General features: G+C 42.6%; 1 protein-coding gene and 1 pseudogene across 2 annotated transcripts; both read right to left on the reverse strand.

The window, feature by feature from the left end:
- Positions 1-2,580: 2,580 nt before the first annotated feature.
- LOC308163638 (ankyrin repeat and SOCS box protein 6-like) lies at positions 2,581-10,058 on the reverse strand. The gene is made up of 6 exons (XM_080537811.1): positions 9,946-10,058; positions 9,611-9,786; positions 4,092-4,198; positions 3,850-3,958; positions 3,656-3,742; positions 2,581-3,336 (listed from the first exon to the last, which is right to left on the reverse strand). Exons 1-6 carry the CDS (start codon positions 10,044-10,046, stop codon positions 2,600-2,602), a joined length of 1,317 nt encoding a protein of 438 aa, XP_080393937.1. The 5' UTR covers positions 10,047-10,058; the 3' UTR covers positions 2,581-2,599.
- A 3,429-nt stretch (positions 10,059-13,487) lies between these two features.
- On the reverse strand, positions 13,488-17,487 carry LOC308164008 (sphingomyelin phosphodiesterase 4-like; annotated as a pseudogene). The gene is made up of 9 exons: positions 17,401-17,487; positions 16,719-16,833; positions 16,427-16,518; positions 15,967-16,115; positions 15,760-15,847; positions 14,299-14,430; positions 14,079-14,207; positions 13,670-13,927; positions 13,488-13,505 (listed from the first exon to the last, which is right to left on the reverse strand). The product of its transcript is annotated as a sphingomyelin phosphodiesterase 4-like (transcript).
- Positions 17,488-20,533: the final 3,046 nt, after the last annotated feature.

Consider the following 20,533-nt stretch of genomic DNA (forward strand, 5'->3'; position numbering starts at 1 on the left):
AGGACAGACGGTCTAACCCCGCACCCAACAATTTATTATTGCATTTTGGCCATGTCATAATGCTATGTGTAGTGAGTGGGACAATTTAAATGGCTGAAACAGAAAGTGAGTTTGAAGGATTTATTAACAAAAATATAGCCAAATAAAGGTAGTAGATTTGGTATTCTTGTTGTTCTGAGAACAGTGGAATCAAACACTGATTTGTCTCATCATTGTGTTGCACTGCCATCCATTGGCCACTTGGTCACAGCACACCAGTGTAATCCCCTTTTGATTAGCTCATCATGTATACAGTACACAGAGAGAATACAGCAGGGGGTAGAAATCGGAGGCTGGTGAAGGTAGAAATCGGAGGAAGGGCTCCATATACTGCATGAAATGATATCAAACACGTTTGATACCCTTCCTCATTCCATTCCATGCATTACAATGAACCCGTCTCACGGTTTCTACCTCAACCAGCATCCCCTGAAATACAGAATATTTGAGAGTATACTGTAGTTAGTAAAGCAAAAAGCTTCATATGCACAGTGACGACTGACTGAGGCCATCAATGTCAAGAACAGATATCAAGTGAAATATGAAATGGACCCTTTGATCTGCCTACTAAGTTTGTGTGTGATCTTTAATAGCAGCACTGCCATCTTGTGGTATTTTATTACATTTCAACACCAATCCCTCATTAAACACAGAGGAAAAACAAGTTTATTAAGACAACATCGAGGTCAGATGGCACAACCTTTTCTATGAATATTACAATAATTGAATCAGCTACACACATCCAGCGGTACAAATCATGTATGGCAGTTTTTTCTTTTTTTATCGATATCACCAAGCTTTTCATCAAGTTCAAAGATTAATAGTAAACATATTCATGACTGTATATCTCATAGGAAACATATCAACAACTCTTTTTTTTCTGTAATTTGGCACACAGACCAAAACATAATATAGCACTTCAACAACAAAAAGGCCTCTATGGCATGTTCTTGATTTAATTTACAGATTGTTGTTCTAATGTCTAGCGTCCTACTCAGGGGTGCATACTTGTACATCAAGCTGCCTCACGCTACAGAAACAGTAATAGGCCTTCTGCCCTATAGGGCTGTTCTGGTTCTGTTCCGGCACACAAGACTACTTACTTTAACTTACTGTGCTAATGTCTAAACCTCAGCATTACAAGTTACAACCAGGGTGCGAAATAAGGGGGAGCTCGGGGAGCTATAGCTCCCCTAGTGGTGACATGAGCTCCCCTGGAAACATGGTTTGTGAAATTTTGGGGGAGCTCTAAAATATTCCAAATTGCGATGGATTTATTCCAAGTTGTGACGGATTTTACCTGGTGTAATATGATTTGTAGAGGCATACAATCTATTTTGATGTTGGTATTAGGTATATAAATGATATATTATAGCCTACATATAGGCCTTTATTGGCTACAACTATGCGAAGGTAACAGAGCGGGGTGCACTGACGCTGAACCCCTCATAGTGATAAGTAGGTGGACATGGTGCGTGCTGCTGAAATAGCCGACATGCGGTGTGTGGTTTAAAAAAAGTAACGCCAGCTCAGTAAATAATTCAAACTTAATGTTTACTTATAGGCTATGTGAATGTGACTGCACTACACATGTGAACAGTAACAAAGCAAATGCAGTTTAATTTTATGAAAAACATTGACAACTAAATCAGCGCAAAAAAAAAAAAACATCTCCCATCGGTCACTATTTGTTGGCTATCTGGTGATATGGACGTCTTTGAGTGTCTAGAAAAGCGCTATAAGTCTAATGTATTATTATTATTTATTATTATTATGGACGTCACTTTAATCCGGCAGTTCTCAAGGTTTTTATGCACCAATCGATTCCTCTAGTCAGTGCGTCTTTATCACATTCATTGATGAAAAGGACGACTCGCATGTATAGAAAGGGAACATTGTGAGCACGGAAAATGTGAGTCTCACAACGGCTTTGCATTGATGAAACCAGGTAGGATGAACGCATAGTTCACTGTCCATTCCTAAATGCCCTGTTTCCACCGTCAACTTTCCTCTTTAGACCTTTGGAGAGTGACATGATGTTTCTCTTGCTAGCAGGTTAAATGTTTAGCTAACTTCACCCGGCACGCAAACAACCAATCCAATAATAATGTGACCTTGTAAGTCTGGGAGGAGGGGGGAATAATTATCACAATAAAACTATGTTAAATAATTATTAGAATAAGTTAGGCTGCGCTACATCGTCAGTCCACACATTTATTATTCAAAAATATGGAAAAGGGTGAAACTACCTTTCAACGTTGTTGAGAATCACAACACAAACTTGCTAGTCAAGCCAAAATACTGCAACGTAATGGATTGGACTGCTACCTAGTTAACTACAACACTACTTTACATTGTTAGCAGGCTCATAAAACAAGCCGTGTTAGTTGACTAGCGATGTGTCATTGAATTTTTTTTCCCGTCAGGAGATAATTTTTTCTTTTTTTTCTTTAATCCCTGGGCTCCCCCGCACACCGTGATTTAATTCGCACACTGGTTACAACAGTAAACTTAATCTTCATCTAATGGTCATTTGCGGTAATGCATCGCAACATGGTCCTCAGCGTAGGGTACGCAGGGACCTGAAGCAGTCCCACCCAGGCTTGGTGCCCAGTGTGTGTTCGGGGAGCAGATAGTCTTTCAGTCTGTCAGGTAGGGGCAGGGCCTTCACCCTGTCGTCTAGGGGCCAGGGCTGCAGACGGCCTCTGATGAAGGTCCTGCAGAAGCAGCGTAGAGATGGAGGGCTGGCCACCTGCTCCACCACACGCCCATGGAGCTCCAGCAGTGCCTGGAAGTAGGGGTGAGCATCCTGGTTCGGCACAAGCAGCTCCAGTCTTGGAGGTAGGATTAGTCTGGGGGAGGACACCCGGGCAAAGTCTAGGAGCACCTCGGCCTGTTCCAGGAGCTCAGTAGCCCGCTCTGGATCAGAACACTGCCGTAGGGCTGTCTGAAGCCTCTGGAACACCAGCCTGTAACCTGTCCAGCAGGAGGCGCCGTGGCTGGGGCAGAGGAAGGAGGCGCCGCTCTGGAGTAGCAGTACTGCCAGAGGGAAGAGCAGGTCAAAGTTCTCCAGGCTGGTCTGAGTCAGAGAGGCCTCTGCGTCCTCCTCCCCCTCGCTATAGTCCAGGCAGGAGCTGGGGTCAAACCCGTGGGTCAGCAGCAGACGGGTAGCCCTAAGACAGAAGCGGCCAATCTCGGCTGCATCCTCCGCAGTGCCCCCCAGAGCCTCCTTCACCAGGAATACCAGCGAGGACACAGCCGTTTCTCCATCCAGGGTGGCAGCATGCACATCAGCACCTTAGCACCGAGGGAACAAAGATATGGACTATTAAAGCACAGGTATGTTCTTGGTGACTCTGTTTACATCTAGAATTCAATTAGAAAATCTAGCTGGTTGGCCTGAATTAATTCAGAATCTCTGCTGTGCATAAGCTGTTTATCTGCATAAATGAATATTCCATAGATAGTTATCATTTAAATTAGACCCTTTCCCTGAATATAAGAATGTCTAGAGATGCACTGTTTAGGCCATGTCTGAAAGCATTCCTCTCAGCTGCAGAGTCCTATACGTAAGCACCAGAGCACCCTATATCAAGCCAATGTCACAGTCCAACACCTCTCTGAAGTAGGAGCCTGATGTTCTCTGTGTTGTGCACGGTGAGTCCATCACTGCTCGCCAAAGCGTGGAGCAAGGGTGTTTTTCCTTTGGGCATAAAAAACAAACAATCAGTCGCGACAGACTAGTCTGACAAAAATACATCAGTAACCCTTTTACTTCGTTGGGTTTTACAACAAACCAATTCAACTCACCGTTCTTATCCCTTGCATTCACGTCAGCTCCCATGTCCAGCAGGGTGTGCATGCAGGGAAGTCTCTCTGACTCTTCACTAGCCAGGTCCAAGGGGCTACTTTCATGAATCTGCATAAAATATACTATGTTACAAAGCGTATATCAGAAATGTCAAACAAGCAAAGACAGCGAGGGAAAAACTCGAGGACTCAAAACAGTACTTAATTTCTATAGCTTGCTAAGTACAACCAGTTGAGCTCACCCTGTCTCGCTTGTCAACATCAGCTCCATGTCCAACCAGCATTCTCACCATGCTAGGTCTGTTCCTCAGCACTGCGATGTGCAGTGGGTTATAGTAGGATACAGGGTCTGAAGGAGAAGAAGCGATTAAGTCAATCTGCATACAGAAATATGATCACATTGGGGCTCTTAGGTGGCGTAACGGGTTAAGCGTCGACCATGTAACCGCTGGGTTCCCGGTTCGACTCCGTCCGCGGACATCTCCTCACCTCCGCAGACTCAGGTGCCCTCAACATCCTAGTTCTACTAGACCTGAGCGCAGCCTTCGACACAGTGTCCCACTCCATCCTCCTTCAAAGGCTGCGCCAACTGGGTGTTGAGGGCACCGCCCTGGACTGGCTCACCTCCTACCTCACCAACAGACAACAGTTCATTTCCCTCTCCGGTCACACCTCCTCCTCCTCCTCTGTCACACAGGGGGTCCCACAAGGCTCAGTCCTCGGCCCCCTGCTCTTCCTCTGCTACACACTCCCCCTCGGTCACATCATCCGCCAATTCAACCTGGACTTCCACTGCTACGCCGATGACACCCAGATTTACATCACCACAGAACCCAGAACCCACCCCTCAGTCACATCGAAAACTGCATTTCAGCAATAAAAACCTGGCTCACACACAACTTCCTCAAACTCAACAGTGAAAAGACCGAAGTCATCCTCATCGGCACCAAATCCACTCTCAATAAAACCGGACCCATCACACTCACCATTGACGACACTACCATCACCCCCTCCCCCCTGGATCGCAACCTCGGCTTCATTCTGGACCCCACCCTCTCATTCGATCCCCACGTCAGTTCTATTGTCAAGACATCCTACTTCCACCTCCGAAACATTGCAAAAATCAGACACTGCCTCTCCCCGCCAGCTGCTGAATCCCTCATCCACGCCTTCATCTCCTCCCGCCTTGACTACTGCAACTCCCTACTCACCGGCATCACCTCCCGCTCCCTCCATAGACTCCAGATGGTCCAAAACTCTGCTGCACACCTCCTCTCAAACACCCGCTCCCGTGACCACATCACTCCTGTCCTCCACTCTCTCCACTGGCTCCCCATCAAAGAACGTATCCTATTCAAAGTCCTCATCCTCACATACAAAGCCCTCCATAGCCTGGCCCCCCCTTAGCTGACTGACCTCCTTCTCCCCCACCGCCCTACCCGTACCCTCCGATCTACCCGTACCCTCCGAGGCTCTCAGGCATTCTGTACTTTCAAATATGTATTCTCCTTGACCAGTCAACATCAACCATCAGCTATTTCGCTAGCAAAAACTAAAGCTAACTTATTTGCAAAACAGCGCCCCCGCCACCACGTCGGCGCAGTGCCGCAATTGCAGTTAGAAATGACAGAAATCCACCGAGTGCAACGCTTGTAGAAAACGACCGTCAGAGTTTTGTTGAGAGCTGGAGGCGGCTAGAAATATGACGGAGGCGGCCGCCTCATAATTCTCTATGCAGGAAAACCCCTGTTAAGTGTTAAATTATATTATATAATAGGTTAAAAATACGTGACATTTACGGGAAAATATACTCGTCGGGAGTGTACTGTAAGTTAACTTTACTTGAAGTTAATGTTAATTAGCTAGTGAGCTAGCTAACTAGATCATCTACACAGTAGGGATGGACGGTTTTTCGGTTATACCGAAAACCGGGGTTTATAAAAATAGAAACGTTTTTTTTTTTTTTTTGTACAGGCCGCGTCTGGTAACTGTTTGTGGTGATGGAGAGCAGGCTACCGAGGTTTACCCAGAAGTGCTTTGTAAATGAACACATCCTAATGTAGCTGTCCGCATGTGTAAGGCGAGGTCAAGTCCACCATACTCAAGGTGTAATGGTGGGTGAGTGACTTGGCATTTGTAACAAAGTGCAAGGATGCATGAAAACTCCATGAGTCCAATATCTGTAACACAGAAGACTGCTTGTATGAATGCTTGTACAATAAGTAACCATAATAATTGACTATGGATGTAATTAGAGATGCTCCGATCAGGGTTTTTGGTACCGATCACCGATCACTGGAATCAGTGATCTGCCGATCCGATATCACCGATCACCGATCACAGCGTCGAAAATGGCAATTGAAGCATTCTATTTATTGTGTAGCATTATTTATGTTTTTAATTATTCTTAACACCATTGACATTGTATATTAAGTATTCAAATGAAATTAGGAGATGAGAAAGTATCATAAATTGACGACCATCTGTTTTATTGAATTCACAACCACCTGTAGCTTACTTCAGGAAAAACAAATAAAATGTGAAAATAAAAATCATAATAAATAAAATGTACACTGTCACATCAAATGTGCAACATTCCACTCGAATGAGAGGAACTACTAGGCTCTTAGAGAACTTGCTTATACTGTAGCTTTCCTGAGGAACAATAAACATACCCAAACTAAACTGCAACATAAACAGGCTATAGCCAAATATAAAATACTGTTTCAAGTCAGTCAGTTTCAAGTCATATTTAGGAGGAGATAAGTCAGCAATAATCAATAAAACAAAAAAACAAAACATTGCACCTAAGGAGATTTCAGACTCAAACCTTACTTCTGATTAAGCAGAATCACTGGCAGATTAGCCTTGAGAAATACAAGCATCTCAGCGTTTTTGGCACTCAGCCTGTTCCTCTTATCATCTAAAATATGTCCTGCTATGCTGAAAAGTCGCTCGCTATCTACACTTGTGCAAGGTGCACAGAGGAAGACCTAAAACTCACGCGCTAATAGTTGTTGCTATGGGCCAAGTGACTTCCTGCTCGCGGGGTCACATGACGTCGCTGAACACTACCTACACTACGCTCGTGAAGTCGCGCTGGAACTCTGACCAGCACTCGTGGAACGCCTCTCGTCCAATCAAAGCACTCGGTCCCTTTATGACGTCGAGCCCAGTGTGCGCTTCGGCGCTCTCTGAGCGAATCGACGAACCACTACCTACACTACGCTCGTGAAGTCGCGCTGGAACTCTGACCAGCACTCGTGGAACGCCTCTCGTCCAATCAAAGCACTCGGTCCCTTTATGACGTCGAGCCCAGTGTGCGCTTCGGCGCTCTCTGAGCGAATCGACGAACCACTACCTACACTACGCTCGTGAAGTCGCGCTGGAACTCTGACCAGCACTCGTGGAACGCCTCTCGTCCAATCAAAGCACTCGGTCCCTTTATGACGTCGAGCCCAGTGTGCGCTTCGGCGCTCTCTGAGCGAATCGACGAACGCAGCAAATGCCGTATGATATTCGTGGTATTGAAAGACCTTGCGTGCGTCCGTCCGCGAGGTATTTCTTTTGAGCAGACATTACAAACGGCATATTTGTTGTCTCTTTCCGACACTGTGTAATATTTCCAGACTGGCGACGCCATTTTGTAAACTGATCGGTCGTGTTTGATCGGCCGTTTTGAGAACTCCGATCAAAACCGATCAAGGCCATATCGGCCGATACCGATCGGCGCCGATCAGATCGGAGCATCACTAGATGTAATGATGTGTCGCAAGACAGTTAATACAGTCTGAATCTGCCACGCAATCAGTGAGAGGTTTGGTCAGTTGTGAAGAATAACTGAGGATTAATATCTAATTGAGATTATATTTAAGGTAACGAATCACTCTATGGGAAAGATAGTTGCCTTCAGTTATTGGTAGATAGGAAAGGTTTTTTACAATTACTCGCTTACATTTAATAAGATCATTTTTGCTGCTCTCTGTAAAGCGCATTGGGTCACTTTTGTGAGAAATGCGCTATAGAAATAAAATGTGATTTGATTTGATATCAATCAATCAATCAAACTTTATTTATGTTCTATAGCACAAATCATGCATTGAATGTAACTCCAAGTGCAGTATTTACTAAACCACAATATAATAAAACAAGAGCTATACGGATCAAGAGTGTTTGTGCACAGCGCCACTGTGTGTGAAGGCGCTACTGAAAGTGATGACAGAACGCATGTCTCAGAAGATACGCGGTCACTTAGTGACGCAAAGGTAGTTCTGTATTTATCTCTATCTGTATTAGTACATTTATTTTGAAAGCTCTATTTTGACAGCTCTACCATGGGCACTTTTATTTTGATGGGGCATTCTTTGTTGATTGACTTACGACAGTTCAGGACGAGTCAGTCTCGCGGCATGTGGTTTTTATGAAAAGCTTTAAGTATGTTCACTGCATAATTCTAAGTCTAATATTTCAGTGATTATTGAGCAGTATTCAAATATTTAAATACATTGAGCAGCAGCTGAAACTTTGTCTAAGAACCAAGATATTGAGAAAGCAGTTCATTCAATGAAGACGCTGTTCCAAGAGATGATCTTCCGTGCAGGCGTGCACCCTGGATCAGCGGAGCTGGTGTGTTAAGTGTTCATGTGTTTTCATGTATGGTGTAGCTTACAAAAGTCTGCCTTTCCACTTATATTTGTGAAACTAAGTAGCCTAAATGTGTTGCGACTGTGCTTACGGTGTTTTAATGGTGTTCGACATGAGTGTATTGTAGCAGTAGGGCTCAATTATTTGAAATTGGCGCTCTTTTTTTTTTTGCGGAAAACCCCGGTTTTAGTCTTTGAAGGTTTTTCGGTTTCAATAATTGGAAACCGTCCATCCCTACTAGACAGTGATTAGCTAGTGCTAAACCACACAACGTTGACTAAGTGACATGTTATGGGCCCCAAAATAAGGTCTGTGAATAAATACCTTTCTTTTTAAAAAACTAGTTGTCGTCCTTTTTTCTCACTCTCCTCGTTCTTTATTTTTTCTTTTCTCTTTTGAGACCCTGACTTTGCCGACATCGTCTCTCTCCTTGTCAGAATAGCGGTAACGTTCCTCTAGGCGGCTCGCGTGCGGTGGACTGAACCATGCAATGAAGAGGGGGGTAAATAATAAGGCTTAATTTTGTCAAACAAAGAAACAAAACTCCAGTTTGTTTCTTTTGTGACTTTTTTTAATACACACAGTCGGCTACATTAACTTCCTTATGATAATATTAATTCCAAAATTCCAAAAAAGATTCTCTTGGGCCCCTGTCAGTGCTGGGCCCTTAGAATCGTCCTAACTTACCACCCCCTAGCGGCGCCCCTGCCTACCCCTACCCATCTCCCCTAACCCTGCCACCCCCCTGATATGCATACAGCCTCCCCTACCCCTAACCACCTCCCCTGTTCCTACCACCCCCTCCCCGTTCGCTGACTCTGTTCCATGTTACTTGTTGTTTTTGTGTTTTCCGTATCTCCTATATTGTCAGCGTCTTTGAGCCTCGGAAAAGCGCTATATACATTTAATGAATTATTATTATTATTATTATTATTATTATTATTATGTCTTCCTTTCTATCTCTCTCTCCCATCCTTCCTGTCAAAATCTCTACTGTGTCTATCAATAAAAAAAGAAAAAAATATGAGTGGGACTGCCCCACTCAGAAAAAATAACTTAAAAAAAAAAAATATGATCACACTCAAACTTTTCACAGACGACACATTAATCCCCTTACCCTCAAAGTTGAGATCAGCTCCGTAGCGCAGTAGGATTTCTGCTGGACAGACCAGTCCCCGCTCAGCCACCTTAAATAGAGAATAGCTTATACCCTCTTCAAACACAGCTGACTGGGACTCTCTCTCCAGTAGCTCCGCTAAAGACCCACACACGCCGTCCTCATCCTCAGGGAGACTGCTCTTGGCAACACAAATCCATGGAGAGGAAGAAAGAGAAAACACACACAACAATGTTTAAAACACGGCCTATGTACGTAGGCCAACTGTTGAAAGTGAAGCTTGAACCATATTGAGCTTTGTCGAAAGTCTGTGCGCTGTGAATATACGTTCTTACCTGTCGGTGCACCTTTCTTCCAGTCCAACAACATCCAGCACTGCGTCCACCAGTGGCTGATACTCATAGACGATCCTACGAAAGCCATGGAGGAAAGGCATGATGCTCCTGGCCGATGTGCTGCCACCTTATCCTCGCTCTCGAAGAATACTGGACAAACACCCAAATGAAGAGCTTAACAAGCTGGCAAGCTGCATTCACTTACACAGAATCAAGGACCCCAATTGAAATAAGCCAGTGGCTTTCTTGGGTTTTTATCCTGTTAGTTGACCTTGTATGTAATATGTACTTTCATGTACCTACTTCTGCAAATCTTCTAATAAAGTTTTCAATCAATCAATCAAAAAGCCACAGGACGTTCCGACAGTTACTATTATCAGACCGTCCTTATCAGGAGGCTTCAGGCTGTCCAGAGAATGAAGTTCTATCTACGTTATCTAGCAAGGTTGTTGGCAGACGCCCTCAAGCAAAGAACAGACGCATGCATTAGCCTACTAGATGATCATTCTGCACAGTTATGTTAGCGTGGACGTTCACGTTTGAAATGTGGGCTATGCTAACTGGCTAGTCAACTTTAGCTAACCAGCTAGTTCATCGTTGTTGGTTGGAGCCGTGTTATTTAGCAACGCAGATTACCTCATAAGGCACTGGATTTGATATAAAGTCATCGCAACTAGCTAATAACAATAACAATATATATATATATATATATATATATATATATTTATAACGGCGTTGTGTACAATAGAGAGAAAAAAAACTGATAAAGGATTTAAAAATCCTGCTGCGAAAGCACCACCCTACCTTTAGCACCGGAAACGACCACGCCCACAATGGTCCTTCGGTTTAGTTTCTCCCCCAGTCAGGCACGCGGGAAGGTATTTTGACTGGGGGTGCTGAGGTGCTGTCTATATACGCTACAGGGAAAAAAATAGCCAGGGAAAAAATTATAACGATTTCTCTCCCTCCCTCTCGCTGATTGCTCGTTCGCTCACACGCACACAGTGGCATAACGACGGGCCCCAATGCACGGGCAATAATAGTTAAGCACGCACGCATGCACCCACACACTACAAAGACGTAACGTTAAATATTTTACCAACAATGTGTTGGAATTTACAGTAATTTCCACTCAGCTCACAGTGTCCCACAATGTCCACAAACATGATGTTGACCATTATTACAGACAGCACTCCATGTCGATTGTTATTGCATCTTAACGGAAGCCCTTCGCTGCCGAAGAATCGGATGGATCTGAATATCAGTTCTAATACGTTTCTGGCCGTCTGTTGCTCTTTCTCAACAACGTCCGACAGTAGAGCATTAATGGGAGTGTTGTTAAGCGAAGCATGCAATCTCACCGATTCTGAATGTATGTCAGACATCTCGTGTTGGCTAAACTTACAAAAGCCTCCTACTGTAAATGCACTTGTCTTTCTGTCGTGGTGCCTTAACCCCTTCTCTATATAGCTTTACTGCAAGAGAAGCAAAGAACAGGGTCTCTTTCAGTGACATAATGCAACCATTTCCACCTGGTAAACCAGCTTTTTTAAAATGAAATGAAACTCGAATGTCTCTGTTCCAATTTTCCTCCCAGGAAAACGTATGTCTGGTCGACACGGCTCGTCAAACGGGGGTGGGGGTAGGGGTGTCAAGACTCGGATGTCAAGTCCCTAGCAAGATATGACCATGTGATCACTAACATTAAAACTAACAAACACATTTTTACATTTATTACAAAAAACACATTTATTTTTATTCCCAAAAGCAACAATAGTTATTATATTGTTTTAAATTATTGTTTGAATAATATTTTTATTTTTAAAATTCAGGCAGGAGGAGCTCCTTCTGCTTGCCGCTAGGGGGTGCTGCAGCACCCTCAGCACCCCCCTTCCCGCGTCCCTGCCCCCAGTAGAACGTGTACTGGTACTTTAGGTTCTCAGTTTACCACGAGTTAACCCCGTCTAAAGAGATCAGCAGCAGTATTGTTCATGTTCAGTCTAACACAATAGTCAATATTAGCGTCACCTCAATGATATGATGCCTTCGTTTGGTAGCGTTTTGGATAATAATAATAATAATAATAATAATAATAATAACAATAATAATAATAACGTTATTTATATAGCACTTTACGTCAAAGTGCTTTACAAGTACAATAGGTAAAAAAACAACACATTTTAAACAATATAAAAACAGCTATTTCAATTAAAAAAAACACACAATTTCGCACCACAAATATAATAGGTAAAAACAACAATTTTAAACAAATTTAAAAACAACGATTTCAATTTAACAAAAACACATAAATTACAACAGCACAAAAACAGCCTATGACATGTAGACAACGCAAAACAGGTGGGTCTTTAGCTTATTTTTAAACACTTCTACTGATTCTGCCTGTCTGATATTAAGCTGGTAGCTTGCGCTAAATCGACGGCAAAAGCGTGGCCCCCTCTAGCCATACCTGTCAACATTGGGATTTGAAAATAAGGGATATTTTCCCGAAAATAAGGGATATCCCTCCCCACCGTCCACAAACCATAGCCCTTACATTTAGACAAGGGTACACACAGTCAATCCTAACATCACCACTAGACAACCATAGGATACCCCTTACATTTAGACAAGGGGACACAGTCAATCCTAACATCACCACTAGACAACCATAGGATACCTCTTACATTTAGACAAGGGGACACACAGTCAATCCTAACATCACCACTAGACAACTATAGGATACCCCTTACATTTAGACAAGGGGACACACAGTCAATCCTAACATCACCACTAGACAACCATAGGATACCCCTTACATTTAGACAAGGGGACACACAGTCAATCCTAACATCACCACTAGACAACCATAGGATACCCCTTACATTTAGACAAGGGGACACAGTCAATCAACCACCTGCTTCAGTGCAACAAGAATTGGGTTAACTAGTTCCTATGATTAAGTAAAAAGTGACTACAGGTGATCAGAATCAGATACCTGGTTGAAAGTCAAATACTTTGAACATCCCTGCATATATACATGAAAACACAAAAGGGCATATCAATTCAGCACATTTATTTATACATTACTTGACACCATGATGTCAATGGGAAAAGAGCGGCGCAAAGCTACCAGCGATCATTTCAAAACGGAGATAACCTAGGCTGCGTTCGTAAATACGCTCTGAGAATCTGATCACCACTCATGGAATGCCTCTTGTCCAATCAAATTACTTGGTCCCTTTATGACGTTGCACCTAGTGTGCGTTCCGGCGCTCTCAGAGCAAGATTACGAACGCAGCCCAAGAAACGAGAGGAAACAAGTAAACTCCGACATGGATATAACGATTGTGCGCATGCGACAACGTCTAACAATGAAGTGTTAAATTATATTATATTATAGGTTAAAAATACGGAAGATTTACGGGAAAATATTTAAACGGGAGCACATCGGGAAAGAAAGGTAAAATACGGGAGAATCCCGGGAAAAACGGGAGGGTTGACAGGTATGCCTCTAGCGGTTGTGGTTAAACAACCCCATCTGTTTATGTCAGCGGCCTGCTCTGTGGGCACGCACACACAGTCACACGCAGTAGCCTAGTACACAGGATTTGGTCTAAAGATAGATTGAAACAGACATTTGACATATCCAGAGGAATAAGATAACATTTTAGGTTTTTTAATTGGCCATATAGACAATCATGAATAGTCCATGTAAAAAGCTTGCCAGTATGATGAGGCATGTGCTGAACAGTGGGCAAATAGAAAACAGAGACCCCAACATGAACAGCAAGAACACAATAAGTAATGTGCGATAACTGGCAAGTATGCGCATGCTAAGGCGTGGTCGCTAGTGGTGGTCCAGTCTTTGTCTTGCCACTGCACTCTTTGGAAACCTTCCTGTTGTGGAGGTGATGAGATAGTGCTGTCCCAACCTTCCTAGGATGTCCTGCCGTGAGCACAGATTGTTCATATGTCCTGCCAACTGCAGGACAATATTCTAGTCAATACATTGCTTGCCATTATGATTATTAAAATCCCATTATACTGTAGGCCATTGCAAAAAAGTTAATTAATCAAACTGTAAAAAGTGCAATATTGAATTGCAGGCAGAGATCGACTCCCTCCCTACTTACCCTATTATTGATTAGTTTTGCAATCCAAAACGTGAAGCGGACTAAGGCTGCATTCTCATAGCTTCTCACAGGCTGCAGCTGTGGGTCCCCTTGATACTCAATATCAAACCTGCGAAGCCCATTGATCATCTGCAATAAGAACATAATAATGTCTTGCTATCTTCTGAGATGGGGGAATTGCAAATGGTTACATTGTTGCTATTACACATGTTGTTCTCACTTGCATTCTGCCAAGATCTGTGAGGACCAGCCCATTGTCACTCTGAATGCAGTCAGGGAGCTGTCTGGATTCTTCATTGTACTCCACTGATCTCATGTTCAGTCTCATATGAGATAGATCACCTGTGTTTAGCTACACATATAACAGAATCTATGTTAGACCAAGCTCTTCAACATTTCACAGGCTACTTCATGAACATATCATACTGTACATTAATCTCACTTTGAAAATCTGACTGAAGTAGTCTATAGCTTTATCCAGGAGCTCCACGGTCTTCCTGTCAGATGTTCTCTTGTTTTTCACCCCCTCCTCTGTGGTAGTTTTGATTAGAGTAGGTCTAATGCTGAACCAGGAACAAAGGGACTGGAGCACTGCTGCGTTGGCTTGCTGATGCAGCATACCTTTAGCTGTCTGTTGGGCTTGCATTAGCCTCTGGACCAGTTTCAACATCTACAAAGTTTGTTTATGAAGACGTCAGTGATCACTTTTAATGTGGTCTGTGTGTGGTGTGTACTGTGACACTTTCACTTCAGAAGGTTTGTCAGTCAGTCAATCAGTCGAAAGTATCATTCTATTGATCTTGCTGAACTTACCTCATCACGTATTTCTATTCCAAACATCTGTGTGTATTGACAGGTATGCAGTTCCTGATTACCCATGTTAGGCTGAGCCTTGGAGAGGGAACCTATCTCCATGGGAGATGTCAAACTCATCAGAGTGGAAGGGAGGAGGGAACGCTGCTGACGCTGATATAATTGTTTTTTCTCTACTGAAAACAGCAACAACAACAAAAAAACGTTAAGACTTAAAACTCCACACTTTGTTGACATGGTCACTGTTCATGGGGAGCAAAAATTACTTTCTGTTTGTGAATTTTAATTTGACAGACCCATTAACTGCACAGTTCCTACATTACGGTGATGCACTTTACAATGTAATTACACTGTAATTGCACATTGTTGCACATGTCATTGTGATAACTGTGACCACCACAAGAATAATTGCGGTTACCTCTTTGAATCAACTCCGGAAGGTTGGATTGGGCAAAGACTTTTGCTATCCTGAAAACCATGGTTGCGTTGTCGCTGCTGACCAGGTCCACATGTGCAACTCTCTTCAGGAAGCAGTGAAAGATTGTGGTGTACATAAGAATGTTCTCCTGCACAAAGGAAGCCTTGATAGACAGACAGAAAGAGTATTCATCTCACTGATGTTGGTAGATGGTGACAATATTGTACATAGTAAATATCTTACCATTTCTCTGATACACTCTTGTTTTCACTGTGCTTTTGGTATCTCCATGGCTGAATATAACTAAGCCACATGTCAAACACCTGCAGTGGGGAAACACCACATAACTCACAGTTGCGTCCCATGTCATTTCCTAAACATGTCTAAATATGTAAACCAAGCCAACCGTAAATGGGTGAGATGTATAAATAGACCACGGATGGCACTCACTCCTCTGAAGGAAGTCTCCATAGGCCAGTGGTTGAAGCAGTGCAGAAGGAGAGGGTACAGTCTCTGTTCATACTGTGGTGTGACCACTCTGGGTTCAAAAATCAAGACCAGGAGGTTATTATCATCGTTTCATCAACATCATCATCATTACCCAGCTATGGCTATAATGACGTTGTTGGAATGCTGCTGTGTAAGGACGGTGCTTACCTCTTGAAATCATCTGAGTGAAGTGTTTGTGAGTGGCCAGAGGGTAAGGGAGATGTCTGGTCTGGTTCTAGGCTACCAGAGAGGGCATGTAGATGCTTCACCAGCAGCCTGACCACCAGCATGTGCTTCTCTGTGATGGTTACAGAGGCCTGCACGTTTACAGAGAAGTGTTTGTATATTTAACACAGCATCATAATGCTTGCCAAGCAACAAAAGTGAATGTTGTCTATGAAGAATCAGTCTTTGAAAGCAAGCAGCAAAGAACCCATGATGTTACCATTACCAAGGAAGAGTGAAGTTTATGGTATGTTTCCAAGGTATAATGTGGCAACCATATCTCCAAAAAGATCTGGGTGGGGAATATTGACAGAATAACTATTTTGCACCTTGGTCAATGCCATTTCACATCAAACCATCCACAGTAGACACTATTGCAACCATGCTCAGTTATTCAACTCACCTGCAGCATAGTCTCTGGTCTCCAGATCTTCTGGTGTGCCATCTCAGAGCTAATGGAACACTGGTGCTTCAGCAGGCCTTTGCTAGACCCAGCTGCAGGCACACAAGAGGACCTGGGGAGCAATGCCAGATCATAACAGGCTACATCATCATCATCATCATCATCATCTCATCATCATCATCATCATATTTCCCTTACATTTGTACTAAACAATGGGTTGCCCTTGTGCTGATCTGATTATACTGTACACTGTGTAAAATTGTATACCGGGGAAATGATGAGGATAAGGTGCCTTTGATATTTGAGGGCGAGGAACCCTCTGTTGGCAAGAAGTGCTTGAGATATGCATCCACTAAGGCAAAGTAGGCACTGTCAGAGATGTGGTTGTGCTTCACTGAAGAGTGATTCTAAGACAAAACAAAGGGTCACAAGGTCGTACATAATAGCACTCAGGAAATGGATTAATGCATGGATGACTTGACATTAAATAAGAATGGAAGTGGTGAATACTACATACCTGTATAATGAGGCTTGTGGCAAAGTAAATCAAGTAATATTCAAAAGCGTCTTGTGACAGTTAAGGGCAACGCATATCTTTGAAATAGAGAAACAATGTAATAACTGTAATTATTGCACTGAAACAAAAGCATATTGTGACAGACTTTCATTAATGCTGATAAATCGTAAACTAAGCATAAAGAAACAGTAAAACGTTGCAAAAGATACTGAGTGACAGTCTCTGACTCTGAGACTGTAATTTACTGTAGAAAATCCGACAATCTGCGAGATCATCCTGCATAGATACCTTCACAGGATCCTGTGAGTAATGAAAGACAAAGACATCTCAACAATCACATAATGACCACATTTACTTTCATTGTGTCAAACAAACTAAACCAATGGCCAATGCATTGCTGATATTGGAATAATGTTTACTAATGTAATAACTTGTGACATACGTATTGAATCCTTACAGGCAAAGAGGTGATTGGGATCTCAAACTTGTAGTCTTCCACTTGAAGTTTATAAACAAGTTCCATCATTGGACCACTGCAAAACATTGTATAATGTTCTATTCAAAGCCACTCAACGCAGGGTGTCATATGAGACTACAAATGGATAAATATTGAAAACGACAGTATATATAGTGGATAGTGTACATAGCCTTTATTTATGTAAACCAGCTCCTTCCCTTCTTGTGTTTTTTTAAAGTGTTTTTTAAAAGTTTTTTTTTTCTTTCCTAACACCAGGGGAGCCACCCCTCCTAAATTTCGTTGTTTGGTACCTGTACTGTAGCAATGACAATAAAGACCATTCATTCATTCATTCATTCATTCATTCATTCATATATGAATGATACTATAGTCTATGCTGATGGTTGTTTACAGACAGGTCCACCTTGGTTGAAGGAACTCCAGTGCAGTGTTGTAGTCACTGCTGTGTGCATGGAGGGAGGAAAGACTCCAGCCAACAATGATGCCATCCAAGCTGCCAACAACCTTCTCCACAAACCAGGGGAAGATTACATACAGCTCCTGTATGGAAACCCAACAGCAGGATTAATACACATTTCCCATAGTTTAGTCTGTACCGGACATTTAGAGAGAATCTACACTGTCTTCCTTGTCAATATGAACTCTGACTAACCAATAGGGGGTTCTCTCTGCCTAAGAGGATCAGTTATGGTAGTTTGGAAGCATCTGCACAGGTCTAGCAGCTGTCCTTATGGCTGTCTGTCCAGACGCTCACAGTAACACATTGTCTGAAACAGCAACAGGCTGATCCTCTCTGACATCTATACTACACATGGGCACAGCTGCATCTGGTTAGGAACAGACGGCTGTGTTTCTGTTTCCTGACAGACACGCCTCTCCACTTTGTTCTTTAATATTCAATTTGACTGGTGATTTGTTGGATTGTATGTCACAACACTTTCTTTTACCATAATCTGTAGACAAGCAATATATTTCTACTCTAATGCTATATTCACATAGACAATAATGTCTTAAATAACCATTTTCTTTAGTACAGCAATATTGTGACAAAATCAATGAGAGAAAATATCAGCTGACAGTACTGCTACCTTGACAGGCTTTTCATTAATTCCTGCTGTCATCTCTGCACATTGCTGAGTGAGAGACTTAATCGTCCAATCCGCTTTAACCTGGAAGAACACTCAATTATCAATCAGCACATCAGCTAAGAGCCTCTTCAGAAAATCAAGATTTGACATTTAAGATGTATCTACTGTTTACTCACCAAATATGATGACATGACTGCAAATTCAATTGTTAGAATGTTTTTCTTTCTTCTGCAAAATGAATGTTGGATATAAACATCAAACAGGCATTCAGTCAAGACTGATCCAAGAACATATCCATTGCCCTTTTAGTTGAATGAATGAATGAATGGTCTTTATTGTTCAGAACATTTTGTCCATGTTTTGTCATTAGGCAAATCTTTAGATGCCATGGATGTACAGGCTGCAGTATGATAGCTGACTTCAGCAACAGTTGCAAGTGTACTCGTCACTCTTCCCCGTAGGTCACCCAACCCATGTCTAACTGGAGGCAACAATGACACTAGTCAAGTCAATGGCCCTCTTTTTTCTTTTTGCTCTTTGCTAGCCTATCAGGACATGACATTGACCTAATGCCTCATTAGGTGGCAGCACAGACCTACTTGTAGCAAGAACTCCTATAGCATTATCTTAATAAACTGTATGTAGATAGCCACACACACACACACACACACAGACACACACACAGACACAGACACACAAAACACATAGCTCTTGCACTTTGCCTCCATGACTTTTATGTTTTTATGTGTATTCATCCATCATAAATACCCAGTGGACGTACAAGCTCTTTCCTGCAAGGGAAGGAAGAACACAGCAGTTCAATCAATGGCTGATTAATAATTCTAATTTCATCACTTTCAGGCCAAGCTTTATTTAATCACATCCCACCCAGGCATTCAATAAAGCATTGTTCACTGCAGGGTTGGCAGACTGCTCTAAATCCCACTGATGTGGCTGCAGTCTCCTGAGATTTCCCACCACAGTCAATTTACTCCCCATTTTCATGCCACGTGGTCATGAATTATCAGCTTTGCCTCACATTTTTGCCAATTTGCCAGAGATTAGTTTCTCAGTCTTTGTGCGCACACCTGTTTAGGAGGCTGGTCTGGAATCTCTGGTGCAACAACTGATCTCACTTCCCTGTTTTCAATTAACTTATATCCTAAGCTCCATGGTGGGCCGGAACACATTGTTGCTTGTCAGACAAATATAACAGTGGGTGGTGTGACAAAAACAGTGCTTGATATCTGAGAAAAGTGTTCTGTACATCGTATTTGTGGGCCCCCTCCTGTGTCTCAGCATCAATGCAGGCGTGATAAACTGCAAATCTGTCAACATCAGCACATCATATTCACATATCAATGTCTTTCCCAAAACATTGCTGTGCCAGTAAATGGGGTCACAATAGTGCTTCCAGAAAATAGAAATCATCCTTTTATTTAATGTGAGTTACCACAGTACATGTCTGTGGAGAATACATATCAAAACTAAAGTCTACTAAAGTATTTTTGAAGTCGATATAAACTATCTGCAAAGGTAGCAGTCATGTCACAGCCATTTAAAAGTAACCTTTCTTTGGTGGTGATTGTTTCTTTTTCTCTCACCTAATTTTGGGCTGGATTGCGAGCAAAGAGCAGAGTAAGTGAAGATAACGTCAATTCCATTCCTATACCACCTACTGGTAAATTGGCCCCTTATCCCATCTATCAATAAAGAGACTGGTATCGAAATTACTTTGTTGGCCACAAATGCTTGGCAATAGATACGATTTCTCTTTAAAACAAGGCCGTCGTTTATCTGGTTCACATTTCCTCCCAGGGTGAGAGGAAACAGGACGTATTAAGACTTGTATTTGTTCCCTCAGTGATAGATGTGCCCTCCTTCAACCTCTGATTACCAGATTATCACAAGTAAACCAGGAACCCATTAGACAACCATTTAATGCTGTTGGGCCTCTTTAGGATTCTCCCTCTTTCATCAAACAAGGCTAGAGACTGGACTAGAGGCTGGAGACTTGGGAAACG

The sequence above is a fragment of the Nansenia antarctica genome (genome assembly GCF_963989245.1).
Source record: "Nansenia antarctica genome assembly, chromosome: 8".
NCBI classification, from domain to species: Eukaryota; Metazoa; Chordata; class Actinopteri; order Argentiniformes; family Microstomatidae; genus Nansenia; species Nansenia antarctica.